Source organism: Pseudochaenichthys georgianus, unplaced genomic scaffold, assembly GCF_902827115.2.
Source record: "Pseudochaenichthys georgianus unplaced genomic scaffold, fPseGeo1.2 scaffold_480_arrow_ctg1, whole genome shotgun sequence".
NCBI lineage: Eukaryota > Metazoa > Chordata > Actinopteri > Perciformes > Channichthyidae > Pseudochaenichthys > Pseudochaenichthys georgianus.
Window position 1 is genome coordinate 63,538 of NW_027263044.1, and position 17,995 is coordinate 81,532.

The window sequence follows — 17,995 nt, forward strand, 5'->3', positions numbered from 1 at the left end:
ATTCTTTTTAAAGGTGTTAGAAAGTAAAGTATTGAAAAAGGCTTTAATACTATGTTAGGTGTTCGTATTGAACTGGTTTTGGTCTGAGGATGTATGATATTGAGTGATATGTATTTCTCAGCCCTCCCTTCCTCTGACTCGTTCCAACTCCTGCCTCCAAACTCTGCTGCAGAAACTCTCCTCTCTACTCTCTCATCCTCTCTGGACTCTCTCTGTCCTCTCACATCTCGGCCGGCTCGTCAGTCCCCTCCTGCTCCCTGGCTTAATGACGCACTGCGTGCTAATAGAACCGTCCTTCGGGCAGCAGAGCGGAACGGTGGAAATCCAAACACCATGACGACCTCCTAACCTATCAGGCTCTCCTCTCCTCTTTCTCTGCTTCGATCTCTCAGGCAAAAAGCACTTTCTATCAAGATAAGATCCAATCTTCCTATTCCAATCCCAAAAAACTATTTTCCATCTTCTCCACCCTCTTGGACCCCCCCAAAGCCCCTCCACCCTCCTGGACCCTCCCAAAGCCCCTCCCCCTCCTCCCTTCTGTCAAGCGACTTTGTTAACCACTTTCAAAAAAAGGTTGATGATATTCGCTCTTCTTTTTCTGACTCACCTTTACTCACCGCTGGGTCACCAGACCCTCCTTCCACTCGCACACTAACCTCCTTCTCCCCTCTCTCTCCAAGTGAGGTTCTTACCCTCGTTACCTCTGCCCGCCCTACCACCTGTCCTCTGGACCCTATCCCTTCAAACCTCCTTCAGACTATCGCTCCTGATATTCTACCGTTTCTCACCCATTTCATCAACACTTCTCTAACTTCTGGTCACTTTCCAAACGGTCTCAAGGAGGCTCTCCTAAAGAAACCCACTCTCAACCCGTCTGATGTTATAAACTACAGGCCTGTCTCTCTCCTCCCGTTCCTGTCTAAAACACTTGAACTCTCCTGTTATCTCCATCAGAACAACCTTCTGGATCCGCACCAGTCTGGTTTCAAGGCAGGTCACTCCACAGAAACTGCTCTCATTGCTGTCACTGAGGAACTGCACACTGCCAAAGCAGCCTCCCTCTCCTCTGTCATCATCCTTTTGGACCTGTCTGCTGCATTCGACACGGTGAACCATCAGATCCTCCTTCACTCTCTCCAAGAACTTGGAGTTTCAGGCTCTGCACTTTCCCTCCTCGCCTCATACCTCAAAGACCGTACCTACAGGGTAACTTGGAGAGGGTCCGAGTCCGACCCTTGTCAATTAACTACAGGGGTCCCTCAGGGCTCTGTTCTTGGTCCCCTCCTCTTCTCCCTGTACACAAACTCGCTCGGATCAGTCATTAGCCCGCATGGTTTTTCATACCACTGCTACGGTCGTCGCACGCATCTCTGCTTGTCTAGCAGACATCTCTCAGTGGATCTGCTCACCACCTCAAGCTCAACCTTGACAAGACTGAACTGTTGTTTCCCCGATTCAGACTGCAAGGAATCTGGGTGTGACCCTAGATAACAACCTGTCCTTCACTGCAAACATCGCTGCTACAACCCGCTGCTGCAGATACACGCTTTAGAACATCAGGAGGATGCGTCCCCAGCTGACCCAGAAAGCGACGCAGCTTCTGGTCCAGGCTCTCGTCATCTCACGCCTAGACTACTGCAACTCCCTCCTGGCTGGTCTACCTGCATGTGCCATCCGACCTCTGCAGCTCATCCAGAATGCAGCGGCTCGTCTGGTCTTCAACCTTCCTACATTTTCCCACACCACGCCGTTCCTCCGCTCCCTCCACTGGCTTCCGGTAACTGCTAGAATCCACTTCAAGACACTGGTACTTGCGTACCATGCTGCGAATGGATCTGGCCCTTCCTACATCCAGGACATGGTTAAACTGTACACCCCAGCACGTGCACTTCGCTCTGCATCAGCCAAACGGCTCGCTGCACCCTCGCTGCGAGGGGGACCCAAGTTCCCATCAGCAGAAACACCTGGCTCCAAGATGGTGGAATGAGCTCCCCATTGACATCAGGACAGCAGATAGCTTACACACCTTCCGGCGCAGACTGAAAACTCATCTTTTTCGACTCCACTTCGAGTGATAGAACTATTAACAAAGCACTTATATACTAATAAAGGACTGGCTTATCTAAAGCCAGTTGAGTAGCACTTGAAATGATTGGCTCTATGAAACCTGATGTACTTATATGATTCTGTTTTCTTCAAGGTTGTGTCTTCCTGGTCGAATGTACTTATTGTAAGTCGCTTTGGCTAAAAGCGTCAGCTAAATGCAATGTAATGTAATGTATTTGTTGTTTGTGGAATCCAAGTTGCTTTATAGATAATTCAAAGTCTTACAGAGGTGGGGCTTTGCAAATCTGGCAACAATCTTGAACATAATTTCACATCTCGATCACATGCTAAATCCTATTGGAGTACATATTTCTGGGAAGTCAATACATCAATAATCTATGTGCAATAACTGCTTTTTTATACTCCTGGTTGAGGATGTATTTGACAATTTAAAAGGGTGCGAGGGCATCAGGTTTTCTGCTAAAGTCAGAGTTACTACGAGTTTGTTATTGTGAATATTTAATTAAAGCAAGGCCCCGTCCACACGGAGACGAAACGGGTTGTATCCGCTAAAGTTCTTTATCGTATAGACGGTCCGTCCACACGAGGCCGAAGCGGAGCCGCGGCTTCGGAGCCCGAAAACGATACACTTTGATAACGGCTCCCAAAGTGGGTAGGTCTGGGGACGAAACGCTTGCGGCTCCGTGTGCACGCCCTTTACGATCATAGCCCCGCCTCTCCCCACCTCTCCTGCTCACCCCCGCGTCATTGCTGATGCGTTTCGCCCACAACAACAACAACAATGGCGGATCACAGGGTTGCGTTCGTGCTCCAGACGCTACTGACCATGATACAGATGTTAGTGCAACATCTACAGCTCCTCGACCACAACCATCAGCAACAAGTGGACATGGAGAACTACATGAACTACATGTTGCTAAATCCACCGCGGAGAATAAATAGAAGGGCAACCATGGCAACCATGCTCAGGGGGTCTTATTCACTGCTTTTGGTGTATTTTGTGGCGGAAGTACAGCGCCACTTAGAGGCCCGGCATATGTACTACAGCATCTCACGCGGGTCGAGCGGTCTCGTGTGGACGGACACGTTTATTGAGCCGATACCGCGTGGACGGAAGACTTTTCTGATATCGACTTTGGTTCGTTTTCGTCTCCGTGTGGACGGGGCCTTAAGTGGGCTCACAATAAAACAGCAAAAGGTAAGGAAAGGTAAGGAAAGTATAGAGAGAGCAAAGGACTAGGACAATGTGCAGGTGACAGAATAAACATAAATCAAAGCCTTGAAAGGAAGAGAATTTTGAAGAGGGATGTCAGAAACTCTTTGCATCGTTTTATATTTTCATACATTTGGCAGAGGAGCTGCTTCTGTCACAACACCCGGAGTTAATGGGGATCAAAACACACAAACAAACAATCAAAGACACAATCAGAGCACAGAGCTTCCTGATTCCTGACTCACTCTGTTCTACCGTTATCTTGAAGGTATTTTGCTTTCATCTGAATACTTCCTGCTCTGCACTAATTCCTGCCATGTGTGGGTCAGTGGGGGAATATTAAACTTCTAGATTGCGTGTTTGTATGCATGCATGTATTTAATTACCACACAAAGCAGCCGCACGTCTCATACTGTTTTCAGACAGCAGTATTATCGCCCCAAAAATGCCATTTCTCCTCGAGCTGCAAGTCAAGATGTTCCATATTAACCAAAAGGGATTCATTGTTTTGGTGTTGTGGCTGGAAACCGGACAAATTATCATTATTTTCCTGCAACAATGACTGAATGTTGAGGGAGAATATAATGAGTGTTTGCTGTTTCTGATCCCACACCACCATGCACAGTATGCTGGAGTATAAACATAAAACCTGTAGGTTCATCGTCTGACTTCAGAAAGTCCCCGTTGTTATACATCGTTGGCTCGCGCTCCAACACGTTGTGATGAGACGTCTTTGGTCAAATCTAATCAAGGTGCGATTATTTAACGAGGACCTTTACCTTCATCTTTACCAAATATTACACAAGTCCATATTGTGATTTCAATAAAACGTTGATAGCGTGCGCAGCCCGACATGCTGGGATTGTTCTTTAGAAGAAAAGTAGTAAAACTGGCTTTAATAACATTTTAAATTGAATATATTTAACTGAATTTAGGAACTAGTTTAGCCTCCTAAAATATAATATAATAAAGATGTATTTGTTGTTATACAAACATGCAGAGAAGAGTAACTCAAATTAACACACACACACACACACACACACACACACACACACACACACACACACACACACACACACAACGTTCTGTGTAGCGGAGAGGATTGAGGCAAACAAACAGCGCATTGTGTTCCCTGTTATCATCCCAGTCCAGCTCCGTCTGCAGCTCATTACTGCTTTAAAGAGCCTTTCACTGGGGGGGGGGGGGGGGCAGGCCCAAAGACAGGGTCTTTCTTCACTTCACCAGCAGCAGTAATATCAGAGTGTGTATCGGAGTGTGTATCAGAGTGTGTATCAGAGTGTGTATCGGAGTGTGTATCAGAGTGTGTATCAGAGTGTGTATCAGAGTGTGTGTATCAGAGTGTGTGTATCAGAGTGTGTGTACCATTAAAGTGGATTATGTTCCTGCTCCGTGTTGCAGGGCCGCTCTATTTAAAGCTAAAAGCCTGTTAGAGCCCCCCCCCGCAGGGCAGAGCGACTTCCTTTCTCTGCTAACAAAGCGTTCATCTGTAACAATGTGGGGAGCCCGGACCCATTGACTTCACTATGAGATTCTGCTTTCAGACATTTCTGTACAGAACTCTGAGCGAGAGGTCAGTGAACACCAGCGGGAGATGTTTGCATGCGTGGTCGTGTTTTAAGGAAATAAGAGAAAGATTTGTTTTGATGATTTTTAGAGTAAGAAGTAGATTTGTTGTGTGTCTACAAGACGAAGGGATTCAGCGGGGCGGATCATGAAAAGGAAAGTTGGAAACACATGTTTGGGCTGTAATGATCTCTTTTCTGCAACTACTATGGATCACAATCATTATTTTCAATTCAATATTAAGAACTGTTTTGCTTCAATTTGAGTCCAAATCGAACTATTTCGATAATCAGATTGAGGAACTTTTAACCTCTTAAGCCCTGAGCCAGTTTTTCAGGTTTCAGACTCGAAAATACCACTAACACAACAAAGACTATATCTTCACTTCTAAAAGGGGTACATTAATAATCTTTTCTCTCAAAGCAAGGTTACATCTGTGAGTTGGATGTAGAAGTGTCAGAATCAATATAGATGTTTTTATTTTAAAGTAAATTCAGATGGAACATACATGTACATTTTAATGTCCGCCTAAAAAACCCATTACGTATAGTGAAAACCACCCTTGAATGATGGGCTAGTAGACTAAAAGCTTTAGGAATCCAAACTATAACATATAATAAGTACCCTATATCAAAATTGATGCAAAACAAGTGAAATTTGACCTTTTTAGAGAGGTTTAGAAAAATAAAGTCCACCTCACCTCTGGGTAATTTGGGAACCATCAGTTCCATTTGAACTTTTTCACTGTAAAAATCATTTTATTACTTTGAATTATCACTATAGGTATTCATTCCATCCAAATACAACTGTTGTGAAAAAAAAAAAAAAAGAAAACAACAACAAAAACATAGCCTACTCTGTTATCCTCTTAGGCCCCACGGACCCGAAATCTCGTCATTTGCAGGAAACAACGTCTAAGGAACCTTAATATTTAATAAACTATGAATATTTTATATCCATATAACGGGAAAAAACTAATTTAACTGATCTTTTTCATTTATTTTTTCAAAAAAAAACACAATGCTAACAGTGAGCCTCTGAATTAGCCCCCAGTGAAAAATGCTAACCTATTACTGCACCGAAAATCACTCCTAGCTCCCTTATTACTTATCCTAGCTGCACATCCAACACATCGTTTATGATCGCAAGGAGACACAGAATCTAACGGTGTCCACCTCAACACTGAAAGATACAAACTCGCGAGGTTATCCACAAAACGTACATCAAAACAAGTGGCGCTAGGTACTAACATACGCTAGGCTAACAATGACTTACCTTCCTCTTTGTCTGGTCTAAACTGGTCTTCAATGGCATTAAAACGATAAAAACGATGATGTAGTTAATCCGTAGGTTAATATCCAATGTGGCTGTGTCCCCTTTGAAATGTTCTGATAATCTATAAGCAATAAAACTGCAATTCCGTTATCTGCTGTCCGCTCTGTGCTCCGTGCGCTCTGGGTCCTGCAATTCCTGCTTCCTTCCGTAGTAAACAATAAGTAAAGTCTCCTGCGTAATGTACTGTGCTGGCTGGCATTCTTTATACTTTACGCAGGACCATATCTCTGGAACCCATTGGTCGATTTGGGTGATTTACACATTTTTCTTAACCATTACATCCAATAGAATCGATGGGCAGTTCCCAAATCCACGTAAACATTACCATTGCGGACGTAATAGAGAAGCAAACGAAGCATATCTGAAAGTACAAGCCTGGACGGCAAAACTTTATACCCAGTATATTGCCATAAATATGATGATGGATTATCAGTACACATTTCTACGTGACACAAAGACATTGGATTAACCTTGAGCGGCGTTTTTATTCCGTTGAACACAACTTTTGATCACAAATCAAAAAAGGTAAGACGTAATTATTGTAATATTTTTGAAACCGGATGTTGTTTACTTTCTCTTTTCTGGCTGATAGCTCCAGGAATTCGGGGTCCTACAGTGATGACATTACATGGAATCTGTGGAGTCTCAGCTTTAATCGGATATCTTGTTTGTGCAGTTACGATAAGTAATAAGGGCATTTCTACCGTGAGTGCTGTGCAAAAGTCCGTTAGCATTAGTTAGCATTTTTTCGCCCCATGCTAATTCAAAGCATTGGTATTACTCTTGTGTTTCTTTTAGCTAAAAATGGTTCACAGTTAGCTGAGTTTCTTACCGTTAAAAGGGTATGGAACATTAATAGTTTCATAAATGTTAAGAAGCCCTGAGACATAGTCTCGTAAAAAAACGGTGGGAGGGGTCCACTGGGGGGACCCTCGGGCTTAAGAGGTTAAAGAACATTCCAGCTTCTTAACGTGAATATGTTCTGGTTTCTTCATTCCTTTAATATCTCCGATTTGTTGACATAACAACAAACAGACCAAATGATGAATGGATTCATATAAAGTCCTTGATGAAAATAATCGTTAGCTGCCGACGTAATGGCCATTAGCTTTTGTTGAGTTCTATCACGCCTGATGTAGCAGGAACAAAGATGGAGAATCAACCCATGAGTGCAGGAAGCAGGTCGATGCGCTCAGTGCTAGAGCTGCAAACATCAATCCATACGTTTTCAACTATTAAATTAAACGCCCAACTTTTCAAACAACAAAAAAAGCTCATTCTGTGATTCTTAAACGTTTCAATCTTCTGGTTTCTTTACTCCTCTCCCCTCTGATTCAATATCTTGAAGGTGTGGACAAAACACGACGTTTAAGATCTGAATAACAGTGTTGAGATGAATCGACGATGGAAATAATAGTTTTGCGGCCCTGATGGCCTTCACCTTTTGTTGAGTAGCATCAAGTTTAATTTAGCAGGAATAGAGCGGTGCAGTGATGACGTATTTGTGTAGTTCGACCCTGAAGGAAGCTGCTGGTTCCCTCGACAAAAAGCAACGGGATTTCTCCATAGGATTTAGGAATATTGTAAAAAATAAGGTCTGTGGAAAACGACCCTGTTTGATAAATGCACGTTCTGTTCAGCCGGATCATCTCCACATGTCTACTTTTATAATGTTCGAATCATAAATCTAATCTCCAGAAGCAAAATGCTAACGTTATGCTATAAAGGAACTACAGCCGAGTCCAGCAGCACGACTTCAACGTCACGCCAACTTCAGATCCATATTCAGACACACAGATTCTAGATGGAACGAGTTGAAGCGTTAGTTTGAGCACTCTGCAGGAGGCAGGGACTGGCTTTCAAGCAGAACAGAAACTAACTTCGAGAAGTGTTTACGTGTTCGGCGTAATGACGTACAACGACCTCCACGACTTCCGTAGTCCTATTCAGCCACTTGGTAACAACCATCGTTTCTCAGACACGTCACCTCTTCAGAAATCACCAGTGGGGTCCCTGCTGATGGATTTAATGTAGAACAAAACGTGATCCGTCTCTTCAATGTGTCTCAACCACAGACCTTAGTTCAGATACTTTCCTAAACCCTAGGGAGAGATCCCATTGGCTCTGAGACCAGGGAACAGGAAGTGGTGAAATGCTGACTCACTTCCGGGTTTTAGGACTCATGCCTGCACCCCTGTATCTCCTGAGCGTGGAGAGTGAACAGCAGTAGGTGTCTCCTGCTCTCAGTACCTGCAGGGCCCCGGTGCCCGGCTGCTGCAGAAGCTTCACCGCTCGACCTCCTGCTGACTTCTGCCCGCGGCCTTCGTGCCAGGTTAGATTCCCACCTGTGCGTCGACTCAGCTGGTGCTTGAAGTCCTCGGGCAGAGCTCTGTACTCCACAGCCGGCCTGACGAAACTGAAACTGGCCGCCGCTGGAGAGATGAAAGCAAGAGGCATAATGATTAGACAGCTGGGTACACATGTTACTTCCTGCTCTGCATTTTCCTTTCATGTTCCTTGTGTTGTGAGCACACTTCACTCTCTGCTCTGTTAACACGTATGTGCTGCCTTATTCCTGCCATTTATGGGTCAGGGTGTAGATGTTAAACTTCTGAATTGGGTCGTTGTATGTATGCATTTAATTAGTTTTGTCGCCGCCAAAAATGCCATTTCTCCTCGAGCTGCAAGTCATGATTTTCCATATTAACCAAACTGCCTATTCGGGTGACAAAGGGATTCATAGTTTGAACACTAAATATGAAACATGTCAAGATCACACTATCCTAAAGCCAAAGGCAGCTTATTCTGTACAACCAATATTTTTATTTTATCAACTTAGAGGAATACAAATTGCAGACGCCGGCAGTGAAGAGTGTTTGGTATTCTGGCTGGAAAACTGACAAATTATAATTATCTTCCTGCAACAACACATGCTACAACAATGAGCGTGAGACACTCGCTCAGCTCCGTGAGTTGAAAAACAAAAAGCCTGTTCTTCAGGATGATGTCACTGTGGAACCTGCTCGTACCTGTTTCACTGAGCAGCTGTGAGGTACGCTTCACAGACACCTGAGCCTGGAGCACCTGGGTCTTTCAGGAAGTCAGTGTCTGTTTGTGCAGAGTCTGTGTGCGAAATGTCAGGTCCTGTGAGAGGAGAAACGTGCTCTTCATAACGAGGAGGCATGCAGGCAGACATCCAAACTCCTACACAGCGGGGGAGGGGGGGGGGGGGCAACAGCCAGTAATTAAAGAAAGTGTGGATCTACAGTAAACAAACTGTTACTGGCGGAAAGCCACGGGTCATTACTGATTCATGCGCCAGATTGGGAGAATGTTCTCACCGTGTTTGAAGCCATGTGTGCAGCTGTGTTTGCGTGTTAGCGAGGCTCGCTAGTTATCTTGAACTGAGGAGAGGAGGATTTGAAAAGAGGAGCAGGGACGCGGGTTGCAGGAGATCAAAGAGTGTCTTTTAGTTTTCTGTCACTCCACATCTGAGCATGTCGACCCGCTGAGAGCCGAGCTGAGTCCTGCAATCATCCAGGCAAGCCAGTGGCATTATGAATCTGATTGCCATCTTTGGTTTCTTTGAGCTGAAACTCCAAGGCTCTGTGTGTATCCTCCAGAGCCACCTCCCCCCCCCCCCCCCCAGGATGCAGCTGTGTCCACACACATGCCCTTTTCCCGGATTAAACACATTTAATTAACACCACTTGTCAGGCCCAGCTTCTTCCTTCCATGGGAGGAACACAGTCCTCATTAGCTTGCACGCATATAAATTGCGAGCACCGAAAATAAAACTCTTCCATGCACAAAGATGTTGTGAATAATCTCCCGCAGGCAACATGTTTCACTTGGTATTTAGGTTGAATCTGCTCTGTGGATCACTTCACATTTCACTCAGGCTTTTACCCAAAGTGACCTAACATAAGTGCAATCAACCATGAGGGTCCACATTTAGAATCCTGCGAGTGCATTAGCTTCAAATCAGCCGTCAAGTTTAAGTGCATTCAACAGGGGCAAAGCAGATCCTGCACTAGCTTTCCTTTTTACTAAGAGTAAAGCATTCCTGATCAAATAAATCTATATCATTCGACACATGTAGAAACTGAAATGCTAAACTGACCACAGTGGGCATTAGACTGGGTCGCTGTCCTTTCAGCACCAAGTCACCGACCACCAGCAGACCCCCCTTTACCTACATCTGCACACTGTCTCTATCCTGTGCACACAGCTGAGTTTAAGCACTCACACTGTGTCCTCTCTCTTTTATCAACAGACCACTAACCCACAAACCGGTCTCACGAGGATTGAGTTAACTTTCTCCTTTTTTAAGATTCTAATTGAATAAACAGAGAGGGGCTTACCGTCCACAGCCATGATGGTGTTTCCGTGTCGGGTTCAGTGAGAGTCTGCCATGTCTCCGCTGACCCCCGGGCTGCGGCTCCTGCTGCCCGCCTCTCCGCGCTCTATTTACCGGGGAAAGTTTGAGAGGCTCGGCAGGAGGAGTGACGCTTCCCGGACAGCCGGTAAAATGCGATAAAAAGCAGCTCCGGTGCGTTTCTCGTAGTTTCTGTTGGACAGGAATGTTCCCGAGCAGCTGAACGACTGGTTTCGCTGGCTCCCGGCGTGCACGCGCGCTCGTTCACGTGTGTGTTTTTATATGTGTGTCGTGAGAATGGGACGTGCGGCTTCTTCTCAGAGCAGCCCGGGCTCAGAGTGCTGCTCCGGGCCTGTAATTACAGCCGAGCGAAAGAAAAGGCTTCTCATCACTGCACTGTGTGTGTGTGTGTGTGTGTGTGTGTGTGTGTGTGTGTGTGTGTGTGTGTGTGTGTGTGTGCGTGCGTGCGTGCGTGCGTGCGTGCGTGCGTGTGTACACTTTTATGTACACACTTATTTTATCACCTTTCGCTTTTAATGAACATGTGTTGCCCGTTTCCTGCCTCTGGAACCACATGTGGTTGAACAGCAGTTACCGCATTTAGTTATTTTAAGTAGCTTACTGGTAGATCAGCTATTTATATATTGAGTCGAGCAGTAAGATTACTTTGTTTGCAGCAGTTTGTGTTCATACTGAAACTACAAAACTATTTGGGTCTTAACATTTCTTTTACCGGGCTTCTCTGATTGAACCACTGTGATTCTGATGGTAAGAAGACATGACCAGCTGCACACCAAACTCCAGGCGGAGACCCCTAGTGGAAGAAAACGACATGTTGTGTGTCTCAATGAGAAATGCTGCCATTAATCCAGCCTGAATTTCCACTAACAGAAATGCATATTGGACATAAGTTTAATTATGATTCATCATTCCTAAATCCAAGCGCTATCAGCAATCAGAGTCTAAGTGGGGAGGCACGAGTAAGACATGTATAACAAGACTGCTATGGATCTAACTCTATAGCTTCAGGTTGTCTGGACTAAAAACATGTCATGGTCAGTGGCGACTGGTCATTAGGGGCAGGTGGGACAGCCCCACCTAGTGTCAGCAGAACGTATTAAAATAATGATTACAACAAAATGCAAAAATATATATATATATATTTTAAGATCATGTTTAATCATCTGATTCGTCTCATTGCTGTTTTAGTCTGTGTTCTTCTAATTAGTGTCTACAGTGTGTGCCTATTGAGCTGTTTAGAGCCATGTGGGACAAAACCCGATCCTGCCCCTCCCTCTCACTGTCTAAGTGAACGGTGACTGTAAAAACTACACTGTGTGGGGGTGTATTTTCCTATTTAATTTGTGGCAAAAAATAATGACCAGAGGGGCATAGAGCTGCCATCCCCACCAGACGTCATCTCACATCATTCAGAGCTGATTGGCTGTAAGTACGTGTGCTGTGAAAAGTGTGGTGTGTGAAGAGGAGACGAGAGACGCGTCCTAAAACCAGGAAGTAAGCTGCGCATGGTTTCCCTCCACAAAAAAGCAATGAGATTTCTCCATGGGATTTTAGAAAATAGCTCAAAATAAGATCTGTGGGAAACGTAGCTGTTAGATAAATGTACGTTTTATTCAGCCGGATAATATCCACATGTCTACCCTACTTTTATCATTTTCGAATCATAAATCCATCATTTAGATGTATGATAGACTTTTGAAACTAATATTATATTTTGATTTAGGTCAAAATATAATATGTGTAAACCTGAAGAGTCAGTGCCAGAGCCTCAGCAGCCATGAACCTCTCTGCAGAAGCTTATATATATCTGAGTTGTTTGTGCCCCACCACTTTTGTACATATAGAAACGCCACTGGTCATGGTTCTCATCAGTGTATTAGTTTTGAAACCGTTTGGTTGAACTTTACAAAACAGCAAAACGTGAATGCATTGTAACGTTGTGTTATCAAACTGGAACGAGTGGAGGAGAAACTAAAGAGGCTGAAACATGAGGTCCTCCTGAGACGGATTCTGACAGGGGGGTGTATGTGCTTTATTCATTTATTGGTTTGGAATTGCTACAATATTTGGGTCTGCAAAAACTATGCATGCATGATACCAGGGCCGGCCCTAGACATATGGGGGCCCTAAGCGAGCTTTGGCTTGGGCCCCCCCGCACGTTCTCACTACACACAACACAGAACCAACTTGTGTCTTATGATGTTAGCATGAGCACACATATTGTATAAATAACCATGTAAACACCGTGGACCTAACCTCCTCTAGGGGGGTCCGGGGGCATGCTCCCCCGGGAAGATTTAAAAAAAAAATATTGCAGTTAAAAGCATCAATCTGGTGCACTTTGAGAGCAACATGAAGAGATCTATGGATACATCTCTCAACACCCATTTGAAACAGAACTTCTTGTTTTGTCATATAGTATTTCATAACTGATTTTCATGTATTCTCTCTAGCTGTCAATAGGAATATCATTCAGAAGAATGATCATTTCTTGCAAAAATCTGTCACAAAAAGAGGTTGCACATTTAAATTCAGGTGTTGTTATGGCAACGTCAGTGGCCAAACAGCCACATTTACTGCTGTAAATACGTTCAAACGTACTGTCGACACATAAAGCAGTGGCCACCATTTCAGCTGACTTTTTCTCAGAAATACTGTCACATAACTAGGGTTGGGTACCGAGAACCAGTTCCAACATTTCGATTCCAACGGCATCATTTAGAAATGTGAATTTCGGTTCCGCTTTTCGATGCCTGAAGAAATGTTTCTCTCCGCTCTCCGTAGCCTACAAATGATGAAAATGGGGGATGTTGGCTTATCTGGCACCCGCAGCTCACAGCCAAAGTGCGAGTGAGCGTGGGAGCGAGCGAGGGAGAAAGGGAGGGTGCACCGCTGTATGCGCTGTTGTTATTAGCATCTGGTGCTAGCTGCTCTAACGGAAGAAGAAGATGTTTCTACAATGATGTGGAGGAGAGTCCTCTCCAGTCAGACTGAGGCTGATAACTACAGCTCAGTGAAGGACTATTGAGTGTTAGTTCACTTTAGTCTAAGTTATCTCAGTGGGTCTCCTTTATAATTATTGGGATAAAACAGGTTTGAAATCATTCCAATGCATACTATAGGACAGTAAACCAGACATATCGTTTTAAACTGGAGAGATAAAAAAATATGCACAAATAAAATAGTAAAATAAGATATGAATGAACAGCAAAAATAAAATACGTTACATGTATTTGTTATTGGCTATGGTAGGTTACTGGTTATGTTCACATACTTATTTAATTATTAAAATGTAAACGAATCTTTTTCATATGGGTGTTTAGAGTTGTACCCCCTAGATCTAGTCTCTCCTAATTATGCTTAAAGTGCACCAGATTGAAGCATTTTACTTCAAAATGTTCAAACATTTCTTCCCCGTATGCCTGAGAAGGCAGATATGCTTGTTTTTCTCAACAAGAACTGTTTTTAAATGGGGGGGGGGTTCCTTTAAAAGTTGAACTGTTGTAGCTTCAGTGGTTCTCAGGTTACAGTTACATAGCAGTGAATATAAACAGACTGATTAATGTGAATATTACTGTAAACTAACCTGTGTAAAAGTTTCTCGAATAAATGTAATTTTTTTGGTGGAAGAAGCATGTATCATTTTTTTACCCTGCCCCTCAAAGAACCGGAATTGAAAAGTAGAATCGGAATCAGAATCGTGGAAATTCAAACGATACCCAACCCTACACATAACATCCATATAGTTCAGTGCTAGGTTGATGCTTAGCTAAGCTAACTATGAAACACTTTAACTGACAGGACTCCGGATCAACTCTGTAGGGGAGAGTGGGGTACGTTGAGCCATTTTTCAGTTATGCTGTCCTCTAAGCAAGGAGAAATGACACATAGTAAACATGAAAACACACACCTATAATTCAGGAAGTCTCCTATCAATGGCAATGATAATAATTAATATTTGATCAAGGGCAGTGAAAATATTACTTCTTGCCCCAGTGTAGGGGTAAGTTGATCCAGGTCAGGGGGTACATTGAACCACTGTTCAAACCTGGGCATACCTACAACACATCTTAAAGGTAACTATAATCAATAAATAACAAACCAAATACAAGCTTAGTTTTTCAAATATTTTTAATACACATTTTGATTGAATTGATTGATTTTTTTTAACATGTTAAAAGGATCATACAAATGGTGATACAATTTCATACATCTTACCAATCAAACACAGGGTAAATTCAACTTTAAATGTAGCCTACAATGAGCTCTTATTATCAACTTGGCCTGCTTTCATTCATTTCTCCATTGAAAAACTGGCTCAACTTACCCCAAGGCCCATGGTTCTCTTTACCCCATAGCCACCATTTTATAAAAAATAGCCTAGCATTAAAATTCAGAGTCATCTTTAGCTTAATGATTCACATGGTTTAATACGCTGCCAACATATACAATATATGTGTTTAAACCTGGATACTTTTATTTTGACATGACAGCCGATATAGCTGACATCTAGAAAATGTACTTTGACAAGCAAAAAACGTTTTTTTTGTAAAAATGTTTACTTACCAGAACACAATGAGGATCTCTCTTTCACAGGCAAGGAGAAATGGGAGGAGCTTGCATCATTTCTGGTCACTTGATTACAACTATAAGGGGTTGCCTGGTTACAAGGGGTGGTTCAATTTACCCCCTTCTCCCTACTGTAAGGTAGCTTCTAGCTTCATGTCGAACACTGACAGTAAGTCAACATTTCCCAGAGAGCTTTCTTTGAAATCACCAGGTAACGCTAAAAAACATAACATTTAGATTGTATGACAAAGTGTTATTTAATATCTCTGGCTAGCTACGTATACACTCTAAAAAACAGTGGGTTATTTCATCTACCCAACCATGGGGTTATGAAATGTTTAACTCATTCTGGGTTATGTATATGGTATTGGGTATTGGTTTGCATGAATCGCAACAATTGCACATGTATTAGATTCATTCATGTTGAGATAAACTGAGACAAAGGGGACTTCCAGACTGCCATTGTTTGATTTTGACCGCGATCTGGCGGGAAAGGTTTTCCCCTGCATCCTGTGTGCACTCGCGATATTTGGGCATAACCGTAAACTTAACCATCATCATCGCGAGAGAAGATCATTGAGACAAGAAAGACCGTTGGGGAAAGTTGGAGGAGGTAAGCAGAAAACATTGTCATCTAACTGTGAATCTGTTAATAAATGTCATCAACTGCTAGTCCATGAGCGATATTGTGGTAACGTTGATAGTTAATTTGTTATTTAGTGTTCTTTTTTATCTCACTTAAAAAGCCGAATGAGCCGACGAACATGCTAAAGCTAACGTAGTTAACTAGCTAGTCTGTGTAACTGCCAGTTAGAGAGATGGTTGAAATGTAGGATATCAGGATTGAAAACTAAATGACGGTAGCATTACCAAGTTAAACGGAAAGTGTGCTACCCCAGGCGCTTATATGTCAGTAATATCAGCCCCTTTTACAAAAGGAATGTTGCGCCGTTATTCGGCTGCGTCACGTAAATTAGCTGCCAAGCTAGCTGCCATGCGGAGCTGACTGCCACTGTGGTTTTCGCTCTGCAGTTAATGTTACGTGACGGATGCCGCTCTGCTCTGTAGCCCCCTCCACGAGTAAGGTTTCCACGGCAGGTATTATGTATGCTAGCAGCAACACACAGAGTTAACACAATTATACAAACATGGGTTAATTATTGGAGGTAACGGAGTTATTTATTTTGTTAAAGTTTCAGCTACAATAAAACAACCATGGTGCTGTTTCTTTTGATGTGAAATATTATTTATATATTTTAAATAAAAAGAAATGTTAATTCTGTTTACAGTTCTGTCATCACATTATGTAATGTCATTTGTTAATTCAGTTTTAAAGCTTAGCACTTAAGGCTGGATCCATGTCTTTTAAATTGAAGAGCTCTGTTGAATTGGTTTGGATATGACCAAGTAATTCGTCAACTTCTGTCTGATAAGGGGACTGATAAGGTTTGGTGTAAAAAAAAAAAAAGCAGGTTCTCTGTAACTTAACTTTCACTTTCATTGGTCTCTCTCAATTTTTCACAGCAATTTGTGACTGCAAAAGTTCCTGTGGCTGCTGTCCGTAGTTGGTTAACTAATCTTGCTCTATTGTGGGTTGACCTGTTTCTAGCAGTCACAAAAGTGTATCACTCTATATAAAAATAAAGGCTTTGATATAACCATAAGTCTGCAGATAAAATACAATGCTAATAACCATAGTAAGTGGGGCTCATGTGTGCTAAATACAACAGGTAATACAAATAAATGAATAGGAGAAGCAGACATTTGTCAGTTTTAGTAGCCTCATCAGCAGTGAGGTTGAAGTCAAGCAAATGTACATTTTATGTTTTGTTTTAATTAAGCTCTTTATGTGTTTTTTGTCTCAGATCAATGGACGATTTTGTGTGTGACACATTGACACAGTGGCAGTTGACAGACCTTATTGATAGATTTAAAGGTAAGAACATGTTTTTGTTTACGTTCACAGCAAGCAGATCGTCTGTATAGCTAGGTAAAGGAATTATTTGAAATGGCATTGACTGCATTGTATTTTATGTTACTGAAAATGCATTTTTATTCCAATAGCTTCCATGTAATTAGCCTCTTATTTTTTGCTGTTCTCCATGGTTTAAATATGTCCTTGTATTTTGTTTTTTTGTCTTTCAGACGAGGGAATTGACGAGGAGAGTTTTCTTCTTTTAGACGAGGGGACCATCAGCCAATTGATTCCAAAAGCTGGCCCCAGGCTTAAGTTCCTCAAAAAATGTAGAGGACTTGTAAGTATAGTTAGATCACTGCAGATGTGAGAGGCTACACCCCTCCCCCACACACGCATATTAATTCTAAGGATTTGTTCAAATTTGTGAGCAGATGGCATATATTTGCTTTAAATGCAAAAGGCAAATTCCAGGGGATGCCAAGACTCTCTTTCAACATTTACGTGCAGTACATCATGTAAACCATTCATCAACATATTTCCAATGTAGTGAAACTGGTTGTGGTAGAACATTTTCTTTTATAAGGTCTTATAGAAGACACCTATTAAAGGAGCATGAAAACCAAAGTGATACTCCCGATGATCCCCTTGAAGGTCCAGCCCAGCCTGTTGACATACAGCTTGCTGAACATGAGCCTGTACAGGGAGTTGAGGATGAATGGGATGAACTAGGGCAAGATGACATGACCAACCGGGTAGCCCTTTTTTTAGCTCATCTGAGGTCTAAACCTTCTTTGACATTCTCTAACTTAAACTTTATGGTTCAACACACCTCTAATTTAATTGGTGATATTGTGGGCAAACTAGAATCAAAGACTATGTCTTTATTTTGTCATTTTGGTCTTGATCAAAG

At 42.7% G+C, this 17,995-nt stretch overlaps 1 protein-coding gene across 1 annotated transcript in view; it reads right to left on the reverse strand.

Annotated features, from left to right (window-relative positions):
- The window catches only part of samd10a (sterile alpha motif domain containing 10a), a 29,996-nt gene extending 19,087 nt beyond the window's left edge, over positions 1–10,909 (reverse strand). The window contains exons 1-2 of the mRNA XM_034078779.2: positions 10,564–10,909; positions 8,450–8,631 (exon numbers count right to left, since the gene is read on the reverse strand). Of these exons, the coding sequence (XP_033934670.1) occupies positions 8,450–8,631; positions 10,564–10,576 (195 nt within the window). The 5' untranslated portion in view covers positions 10,577–10,909. The remainder of the gene's footprint in view (positions 1–8,449; positions 8,632–10,563) is intronic.
- Positions 10,910–17,995: the final 7,086 nt, after the last annotated feature.